The sequence below is a fragment of the Triticum aestivum genome, chromosome 4B (assembly GCF_018294505.1).
Source record: "Triticum aestivum cultivar Chinese Spring chromosome 4B, IWGSC CS RefSeq v2.1, whole genome shotgun sequence".
Taxonomy (NCBI): domain Eukaryota; kingdom Viridiplantae; phylum Streptophyta; class Magnoliopsida; order Poales; family Poaceae; genus Triticum; species Triticum aestivum.
Genome location: NC_057804.1, coordinates 125,546,576 through 125,557,363, shown reverse-complemented (window position 1 = coordinate 125,557,363; position 10,788 = coordinate 125,546,576). Strand labels below are relative to the sequence as shown.

The window sequence follows — 10,788 nt, the reverse complement described above, 5'->3', positions numbered from 1 at the left end:
TAAAATGACCAAGACTCCGTTCTCCGGAACAATGGAGCGAGCAACCAACTTATTGGAAATTATACATACTGATGTGTGCGGTCCAATGAGCGTTGAGGCTCGCGGTGGCTATCGTTATGTTCTCACCCTCACTGATGACTTGAGTAGATATGGGTATGTTTACTTGATGAAACACAAGTCTGAGACCTTTGAAAAGTTCAAGGAATTTCAGAATGAGGTAGAGAATCAACGTGACCGAAAAATAAAGTTCTTACGATCAGATTGTGGAGGAGAATATTTAAGTCACGAATTTGGTACGCACTTAAGAAAATGTGGAGTCGTTTCACAACTCACGCCGCCTGGAACACCTCAGCGTAACGGTGTGTCCGAACATCGTAATCGCACTCTATTGGATATGGTGCGATCTATGATGTCACTCACTGATTTACCGCTATCATTTTGGGGATACGCTCTAGAGACAGCTACATTCACTTTAAATAGGGCACCGTCTAAATCCGTTGAGACGACACCGTATGAATTATGGTTTGGGAAGAAACCTAAGCTGTCGTTTCTAAAAGTTTGCGGATGCGATGCTTATGTCAAGAAACTTCAACCTGAAAAGCTCGAACCCAAGTCAGAAAAATGCGTCTTCATAGGATACCCTAAGGAAACCATTGGGTATACCTTCTACCTTAGATCCGAAGGCAAGATCTTTGTTGCCAAGAACGGGTCCTTTCTGGAGAAAGAGTTTCTCTCGAAAGAAATAAGTGGGGGGAAAGTAGAACTCGATGAAGTACTGCCTCTTGAACCGGAAAGTAGCACAGCTCAGGAAGATGTTCCTGTGGTGCCTGCATTGACTAGAGAGGAAGTTAATGATGATGATCAAGGTACTTCGGATCAAGTTGCTACTGAACTTTGAAGGTCCACAAGGACACGTTCCACGCCAGAATGGTATGGCAACCCTGTCCTGGAAATCATGTTGTTAGACAACGGTGAACCTTCGAACTATGAAGAAGCGATGGCGGGCCCAAATTCGAACAAATGGCTAGAAGCCATGCAATCTGAGATAGGATCCATGTATGAAAACAAAGTATGGACTTTGACAGACTTGCCCGATAACCGGCGAGCGATAGAAAACAAATGGATCTTTAATAAGAAGACGGACGCGGATGGTAATGTTACCATCTATAAAGCTCGACTTATCGCTAAGGGTTACCAGCAAGTTCAAGGGGTTGACTACGATGAGACTTTCTCTCCCGTAGCGAAGCTGAAGTCTGTCTGAATCATGTTAGCAATTGCCGCATACTATGATTATGAGATATGGCAAATGGACGTCAAAACGGCATTCCTTAACGGCTATCTTAAGGAAGAACTGTATATGATGCAGCCGGAAGGTTTTGTCGATCCTAAGAATGCTAACAAGGTATGCAAGCTCCAGCGATCCATTTATGGGCCGGTGCAAGCATCTCGGAGTTGGAACATTCGCTTTGATGAGATGATCAAAGCGTTTGGGTTTATGCAGACTTATGGAGAAGCCTACGTTTACAAGAAAGTGAGTGGGAGCTCTGTAGCATTTCTCATATTATATGTAGATGACATACTTTTGATGGAAAATGATATAGAACTTTTGGACAACATTAAGGCCTACTTGAATAAGTGTTTTTCAATGAAGGACCTTGGAGAAGCTGCTTACATGTTAGGCATCAAGATCTATAGAGATAGATCGAGACGCCTCATAGGTCTTTCAAAAAGCACATACCTTGATAAGATATTGAAGAAGTTCAATATGGATCAGCCCAAGAAGGGGTTCTTGCCTGTGTTGCAAGGTGTGAAATTGAGCTCGGCTCAATGCCCGACCACGACAGAAGATAGAGAAAAGATGAGTGTCATCCCCTATGCCTCGGCTATAGGGTCTATTATGTATGCCATGCTGTGTACCAGACCTGATGTAAACCTTGTCGTAAGTTTGGTAGGAAGGTACCAAAGTAATCCCGGCATGGAACACTGGATAGCGGTCAAGAATATCCTGAAGTACCTGAAAAGGACTAAGGATATGTTTCTCGTTTATGGAGGTGACAAAAAGCTCGTCGTAAAGGGTTACGTCGACGCTAGCTTCGACACAGATCTGGATGACTCTAAGTCACAAACCGGATACGTGTATATTTTGAATGGAGGGGCAGTAAGCTGGTGCAGTTGCAAGCAAAGCGTCGTGGCGGGATCTACATGTGAAGCGGAGTACATGGCAGCCTTGGAGGCAGCGCATGAAGCAATATGGATGAAGGAGTTCATCACTGACCTAGGAGTCATACCCAATGCGTCGGGGCCGATCACTCTCTTCTGTGACAACACTGGAGCTATTGCCCTTGCCAAGGAGCCCAGGTTTCACAAGAAGACCAGGCACATCAAGCGTCGCTTCAACTCCATTCGTGAAAATGTTCAAGATGGAGACATAGATATTTGCAAAGTGCATACGGATCTGAATGTCGCAGATCCGTTGACTAAACCTCTTCCGCGAGCAAAACATGATCAACACCAGAACTCTATGGGTGTTCGATTCATCACAATGTAACTAGATTATTGACTCTAGTGCAAGTGGGAGACTGTTGGAAAATATGCCCTAGAGGCGATAATAAAATGATTATTATTATATTTCCTTGTTCATGATAATTGTCTATTATTCATGCTATAATTGTGTTATCCAGAAACCGTAATACATGTGTGAATACATAGACCACAACACGTCCCTAGTGAGCCTCTAGTTGACTAGCTCGTTGATCAACAGATAGTCATGGTTTCCTGACTATGGACATTGGATGTCATTGATAACGGGATCACATCATTAGGAGAATGATGTGATGGGCAAGACCCAATCCTAAGCATAGCACAAGATCGTGTAGTTCGTTTGCTAGAGCTTTTCTAATGTCAAGTATCATTTCCTTAGACCATGAGATCATGTAACTCCTGGATACCGTAGGAGTGCTTTGGGTGTACCAAATGTCACAATGTAACTAGGTGGCTATAAAGGTATACTATAGGTATCCCCGAAAGTGTCTGTTGGGTTGACACGGATCGAGACTGGGATTTGTCACTCCGTATGACGGAGAGGTATCTCTGGGCCCACTCGGTAATGCATCATCATAATGAGCTCAATGTGACCAAGTAGTTGGTCACGGGATCATGCATTACGGTACGAGTAAAGTGACTTGCCGGTAACGAGATTGAACGAGGTATTGGGATACCGACAATCGAATCTCGGGCAAGTAACATACCGATTGACAAAGGGAATTGTATACGGGATTACTTGAATCCTCGACATCATGGTTCATTCGATTAGATCATCGTGGAACATGTGGGAGCCAACATGGGTATCCAGATCCCGCTGTTGGTTATTGGCCGGAGAGCTGTCTCGGTCATGTCTGCGTGATTCCCGAACCCGTAGGGTCTACACACTTAAGGTTCGGTGACGCTAGGGTTGTATAGATATTAGTATGCGATAATACGAAAGTTGTTCGGAGTCCCAGATGAGATCCCAGACGTCACGAGGAGTTCCGGAATGGTCCGGAGGTAAAGATTTGTATATAGGAAGTCCAGTTTCAGCCATCGGGAAAGTTTCGGGGGTCACTGGTATTGTACTGGGACCACCGGAAGGGTCCCGGGGGTACACCGGGTGGGGCCACCTATCCCGGAGGGCCTCATGGGCTGAAGTGGGAAGGGAACCAGCCCCTGGTGGGCTGGTGCGCCCCCCTTGGGCCTCCCCCTGCGCCTAGGGTTGGAAACCCTGGGGGTGGGGGGCGCCCCACCTGACTTGGGGGGCAAGTTCCCCCCTTTGCCCCCCCCCCCTGAGATTGGATCTCTAGGGGGCAGGCGCCCCCCCGGCCCCTATATAAAGAGGGGGGAGGGAGGACTGCGCACCCATGCCCCTGGCGCCTCCCTCTCCCCCTGCAACACCTCTCCCTCTCGCTGAGCTTGGCGAAGCCCTGCCGAGATTCTCCGCTACTTCCACCACCACACCGTCATGCTGCTGGATCTCCATCAACCTCTCTTTCCCCCCTTGCTGGATCAAGAAGGAGGAGACGTCTCTCTCAATCGTACGTGTGTTGAACGCGGAGGTGCCGTCCGTTCGGCACTAGGATCTTCGATGATTTGGATCACGACGAGTACGACTCCATCAACCCCGTTCTCTTGAACGCTCCGCTCGCGATCTACAAGGGTATGTAGATGCACTCCTCTCTCTTGTTGCTAGATGACTCCATTGATTGATCTTGGTGAAGCGTAGAATTTTTTTATTTTCTGCCACGTTCCCCTACAATAATTAGAAGTTTACTTGGTCTAATAAGAGACTGCAGGCAACTTTTGAGCGGCTAGATAGAACCCTTGTTAATAATGATTGGAGTCTAAGCTACTTGCAAACTTCAGCCAGGACCGCGCACTGGTGCCCATAACGCATTTACAAATGTTCAAAAAAATCTGAAAAAGAAAAATCTAGCACACTCACATAATATCGGTATATATTATTGCAAAATTTTAAATCAAAAATCGAAACATTCCTTGATTAAAAAATAACAAATTCGACAATAAATAGTACCCACTTCATCCGGAAATACTTGTCGGAGAAATAGATATATCTAGATATATTTTAGTTCTAGATACATCTATTTTTATCCATTTCTCGACAAGTATTTCCGGACGGATGAAGTACTACATAACATAAATTGGGCTACACATTTGACCCACTATCAGATTGATGTTATTTTTTTTTCATTTTTGCATCTCGTATAATTTTGTGACAATATACATTGATGTTGTGTGAATGCGTCAGATTTTTTGAAACATTTTAAAATGTGATACGGCGTCCGGTAGCACCAGATACATTTTGGTTCCTATGGGCCCATGTAGTGAACCAACAGTGGTATATCGGAGTTTGTTGATAATGCGGAGTTTGTGGAACGCATCACTGAAGGCAACAGCTATGGGCCTATGTGGTGTGTGCTTTTTGCTGCTTGTGCTGTGTCGTCGTGGCAAGCCAGGGATGATCGCACTTTCAACAACAAAAGATGGTTCCGGGGTATTGTGCTCTAGCGCTTTTATCGTGGCTGAGGCTTGTGCTGCTGAGCTACTCAGACTATCGGAGTCACCGGGCACGGCGTCAAATGGACAGAGCAGCTCTTTTATCGTGGGCTCAAAAGCTTCATACTTATTCTTATTGCTTATGCTACTAAATTTTCTGCCTTGTGTTTCACTTCTCTAGACCACCCCTGTAACTATCTTCAAAGTTGTGCGCGTAAGCTCTCTGTTTCACCAAACTCATGTAACTGACCTCTGGTCACCCGGGCTACGGCTCGTTTTGAATGCATAGGTACAACACGGTCTGCCTTTTTCTTCCAAAACAAAATCAAATAACCAAACAGAATTTCAGTACACATTTTCAAATGCACACGCAATCAAGCATCTTGAAGGAATTGGTTTAAGAAAACGGAATTGCTAGGTCAAAATCGCCTGATTTATCCTTCATACACGTCGCGTCACTGATTCACGTGATGGCCAGGTTGATCGACTCAAGGGATTCGACCAAATTGACACATGTTTTCTGTGATACGAAGAGAACATATTCGACCAATTTTTCATTTTTCAGAAAATCAAAGGTCCAAACTCCCAAGGACAACGCATATGAATATAGATAGATAGTGCAGTTAACGGGACATGTTTATGGTAAACTGATAATGGATTCAATCTGTGCAAAATTGTTTGAAAATAGTTTCTCTTGTTCAGTAATTTTATAGTACCTCGTCACTGTATAAACAAGGTAGCCCCATTATACAAGAAAAAATGGACACAAGGTGACCAGCAGGCATCATCTGAATTCCTTTCAACAACTGTACCAACAGTTGACAGTAAACAGAAGTGACAGTAAATAGTTGATGCAATCCCCGGCTACCAACAGTGTTCAACCACAGGAATACACAATGCAGTTCATCGCATCATCACCTCCATATCCAGCGTCTAAGATCCGGTTACAACCAAAGGAGTGCGCCATTCCCTCCCTCTAGCTACCGAGTACTACTAGGAGACTCCATCTATCTCCCTTTTCCCTCTTAGATTAGTAGTCCAGCTGATCAGGCATGCAAAAACTTTCACAAAATGGCATCCACCAGGTATGGCATTTCTCCTCCCCATGCCGACTTAGCTGTTGCTGGGATTCAAGATGTCACCGAGATTCAGATTCAAGCTGTTCCTCATGGTTCGCCTCCCTGTTGCACCCGCATTGCCCTTTCTCATCATCGCTGTGAACTCACTGTAATCGATTTGCCCATCCTGAAAACAGCACAGATTTAGATGGAAAACAGGCAAGTCAGGAATCAAACAAAACATGTATGCATGGGGATGGGACAGAAAGGTTCAAGTATGAAGAAACACTGACATTGTTCTGATCGACATCTTTGATCATATCCTCAAGGTGAACGTCATCCAGGCCAAATTGACGGCATGCTTGTGATAGCTCATCGATGGTGATAAATCCACTTCCATCCTTGTCAAAAAACGAGAATGCTGACACCAAGTTCTCCTCCCTCTCTAGTTTGTTCATGTGCAATGTAGCTGCGATGAATTCACCATAATCAATCGTTCCGCTGTTGTCGATGTCCGCCTTAACAAATAGATAGATACCATTATAAATTATAAAATCCACAGATTGTGTTATACTCATTTTCTGAATGAAGGAATCGTTTATTTAGCTGGTAAAGAAGCACCTACCGCATCCATTAAAGCCTGGATTTCATGTTCGGTTAGTTCTGAGCCCACCCTTTTCAAGCCATCTTTCAGCTCATCAAATGTTATAGTTCCACTATTGTCGGCATCAATCATTTTGAACAGCTCCCTTAGACCTCCAATCTCTTCCTCAGACAGGCTTTCAGCAATAACCTGGAAAAAAAGAGATAATAATAAGATGCACATGGTATGTGAATAAGCAGCTCAAGATGAGCATTGCAAGTTGCAAAATGTTTATCAAGTATCAGAGAAATTATGCAATCTTCATAATGCACCAACAGTCCATAAACCCTCAAGACTCCATATATGTATTTAGTCCACAAACAAAAAAAAAGACTGGTTCCTTAGTAACAGCACTGATACACTAACTCATGTCGTATAACAATAATCTGCTATGGTAATATGGATCTGAATAAAATCATTCTAGAAAGCTAGAAAACCATCTGGATAGAACAAAGTTGGCCAAGACTCTAGCAAAATAGAGAAAATTAGGCAGGCACATCAAGATGCTCCACTATTTCCTTCCATAAATGTGTATGGTAACAGAACAAAAGCAATACTGATGGTAGACAGAGATGCTTGGTCTTCGATACTAGGGTTAAAAGTGGGATTCTAAGAGGCATGCATTGGTATATGATGCAAATATGGCAACACTATTGTTAACAGTAATGGAACGAAGCATTAAATTTTGAGGTAACTTAGCAATTAACCACATGGATACAACCTGCATCTGGAGAATTAGCTAGTGCATTTACTAGCACATTCATGTAACACGTTTCTCTTGTTTAATAAAACTTTACTGTTAGGGTCTCCCTACAGTTTTCTGCTCAAAAAGAAGTTGTGCATTTATGAATGGACAATTAAAAATTCATACCCTCAATGCCATCTTCTTGAGCTTGTTCATTGCAGAAAAATGCTTCAGTCTTGACAGAACAGCAGAATCTATAGGCTTATCAGGCGCCACAGAATCATCAACAATCCATGGGTGACCTGACAGGCATCAAAGGCAATGACAGTATGAGAAGCGAAAAATCAAAATATATCCTGTCTAAAGCACCAAATCTACCACTTCCGTGAGTGACAAGGAGGAGGTGCACTTACAGAGAACCTCATGAGCAGAGAGTCGCTTTGTAGGATCCCTGCAAAGCATAGTACGGACTAGATCTTTAGCGCTGTCAGAGATACTAGGCCAGGGCTCAGACTCAAAATCAAGTTTGCCTCGAAGGATCTGTCTGAAGATTCCTGCTTCAGTTTCTGAGAAGAAAACATGCACGAGGGAACATGAGAATATGGAGGCCTACCAATTTGATGGTTTAACTGCAACTAGTTTACCTGCCCAGAAAGGGGGGACGCCACATAGCAAAATGTACAGAATCACCCCAGCACTCCAGACATCAGCTTCTGGACCATAGCATTTCTGAAGCACCTCAGGTGCAACATAGTAGGGGCTCCCAACAACATCAGAGAATTTGTCACCTGAGGAAATGGAAGCAGATATTTCAACAAATCTAGTCTGGCTCGAAGAGAAATTTTAAGTAAAACACAAGACTCAAAATATACAACGTAGCATTTGAAGCGCCGGATGAAAATATCAAATCAAGACTGCACACTGGAATAACAACTAGATTGATGATATTTTTTCCGGAAACAACTAGATTGATGATATTGCTAGTAATTGGTACCACACATTTCACAACAGTGTTGTCTGGTTATATGAACACACTTGTCTTCCCACCCATATGAGGTTTCGAAATAGTAATCTTATGAACATTACAAAATTACATGGTTCCTTTCGGTATCTTGCAACCATCATATCTAAAGAAGACAAGTTTGGGCAAGCCTTCAAGGTTTCAACGAGATAAACCACACAATAACACAAGCACCGCCCTTGACATTCATTAATACTAGGAACTGTTTCTGTCACTCCTTTTGTTGGCAACTACAACAACCCACTAATTATCATAATTTCCAACTGGAACTCCAACACTGTTCCAGTACCAGTTCTTCCCACTTTCAAAGCAATGTCACCTCATGGCAAGCATTCTTACTCTAGCAAAAGGAATAAAAGCACTATCGACATTTAAATCAACCTGATCATATATGCTATACCAACAAATCTCGAACTGGCCAACAAAGTACAACATATGAAAGAACAAAGTACTGGAGTAGACATGTAAATCAATAGAAGCATAGTACATACCGGGCTTGTAGAACATGGATAACCCGAAATCGGTAGTCTTGAGTGGGGCGTCCTCGGCAGTGCTGGCAAACAGGAAGTTCTCCGGCTTGAGGTCCCGGTGCATGACGCCGAGCGAGTGGCATGCCTCTACGACCCCAACGATCGTCCTGATGAGCTGCGCTGCGGCACGCTCGGTGTAGTGCCCCTTGGCCACGATGCGGTCGAAGAGCTCCCCGCCGGCGCAGAGCTCCATGACAATGTGCACGAAGAGCGCGTCCTCGTAGGCGCCACGGATGCGGACGACGTTGGGGTGCTCGGAGAGGTGGTGCATGATCTGGATCTCGCGCCAGACGTCCTCGTAGTCCTCGCGGCACAGCAGCTTGCGCTTGGGGATGGACTTGCACGCGAACTCGCCGCCGTCCTCCTTGGCCACGCACAGGTAGGTGGTGCCGAACTGCCCCTGCCCCAGCTTCTTCCCGATGCGGTAGTGGTCCCGCACGTTGGCCGTCTTGTGCGGCAGCACGGACGCTGGCCGCCCGGACGGCGCCGGCGCGGCGGCCACCGGCGGCAGCTTCGGCCTCGGATTCGCGCCGCCGCCAGCGTTGCCGCTCGCGTCCGGCTGCATTGGCGAGTCCTCGGCGCGCACCCTGGATCAAGAACTGCACGGAGGCCGCGAACCTTGAATCAAGAAACGAGTAGGGGGTCAGGAAACCGGGGACGCGGCGGCGGGATGCAATCAAGAACCGGTCAAAAGGGGGAAGCTCGCTCACCTCCGATGGGGATTCCTGTGGATTGCGACGGAGCAACGCAGAAAGCTCGGGATCTCGGAGTGGGGCTCTGGGGATTCTTGGGCCTTCCAACCCTGTCGACGAGATTGTGAGCCGAGAAAAAGGAGCTTTATGGGAGGTTTATGGCCAAAGCGTGAAGCAAAAAATAAAAGGGGGAAGAAATCTTGCTCTCACTTTCTCAGGTGTCACATGGGGAAGATGCAACCTCGCCCAAGAATGGAAAAGGAAGAACGGGGGAAAAGATTAGCACAAACCTCTTTATCCTGCGTGGAGCTGCTACAAGTTGGAGGAGTCGGGTCGCACAAAAGGACAGGATCTTGGTGGCTCGTCCATTTTATATACGAGTTTTCTGGGGGAGGGGGAGGGGATGTGATGATGATGACGAGGACGAGGACGAGGACGGGGACGGGGACGATGGTAATCTCTTCTGGGGTTGGAAACGGTAAAAGGGGAGGATGGGTTGGTGAAGAGGGGATAGGCCGATTGGGGGAAGGAGAATGCCGGGCAGGATTGTTAGGTCAGGTCGTACCACGACTCCACGGGGTTTTCAGGGAGGAGGGAGGAAGGAACCAAGAACCTCTCCTCCATTATTTTACTTCTCCAATAATTAATTGTGTTTTTTTCTTGGCAAAAGCTCATTATCGGATATTCTCTCCTAAGTCATCCAATTTTACTCAATCAGATAAGGGTGTGTTTGGTTGCCAGCATGCAGCCCGATCAGGCCCGCGCGGTGTAAAAATGGCCCGTTTGACAGCCTGCATTCACTGCTTGGCCTGTATAACACGAACCTTAGAACAAACCCTAACCAAACCCGTTGGAAACGGTCGAATCGGTTGTTTCCCCTCAGCCAGGCTCGGGCGTTGCAGGGGAAGGGAACACGGCGTCGAGCTCATGCGACCACGGAGATAGCACGAGCTAGCACGCGTCTCATGAAAAGCGATAGGAGGAATTAGAGTCACCTCCCGTCGATTCGGTCGCCCTATATAGCCAGCCTCGTCTCACCGCCCAAACTCCAGCCACCATTCCCCCTTTCGAGTTCTCCCTGCCGCGTGGATCGACACGACGATCAGGTAAAAG

General features: G+C 45.9%; 1 protein-coding gene across 2 annotated transcripts; it reads right to left on the bottom strand.

Moving 5' to 3' along the window:
• Nucleotides 1-5,817: 5,817 nt before the first annotated feature.
• Nucleotides 5,818-10,242, bottom strand: LOC123091417 (calcium-dependent protein kinase 24). Of its 2 annotated transcripts, none has more exons than XM_044512920.1 (9): nt 9,966-10,242; nt 9,694-9,785; nt 8,945-9,601; nt 8,077-8,220; nt 7,846-7,998; nt 7,619-7,734; nt 6,730-6,897; nt 6,398-6,622; nt 5,818-6,291 (listed from the first exon to the last, which is right to left on the bottom strand). In XM_044512920.1, exons 3-9 carry the CDS (start codon nt 9,546-9,548, stop codon nt 6,160-6,162), a joined length of 1,542 nt encoding a protein of 513 aa, XP_044368855.1. In that variant the 5' UTR covers nt 9,549-9,601; nt 9,694-9,785; nt 9,966-10,242; the 3' UTR covers nt 5,818-6,159. The 2 variants fall into 2 exon arrangements, with proteins under 2 accessions (XP_044368855.1, XP_044368856.1); XM_044512921.1 differs by lacking the exon at nt 9,966-10,242 and adding an exon at nt 9,886-9,936.
• Nucleotides 10,243-10,788: the final 546 nt, after the last annotated feature.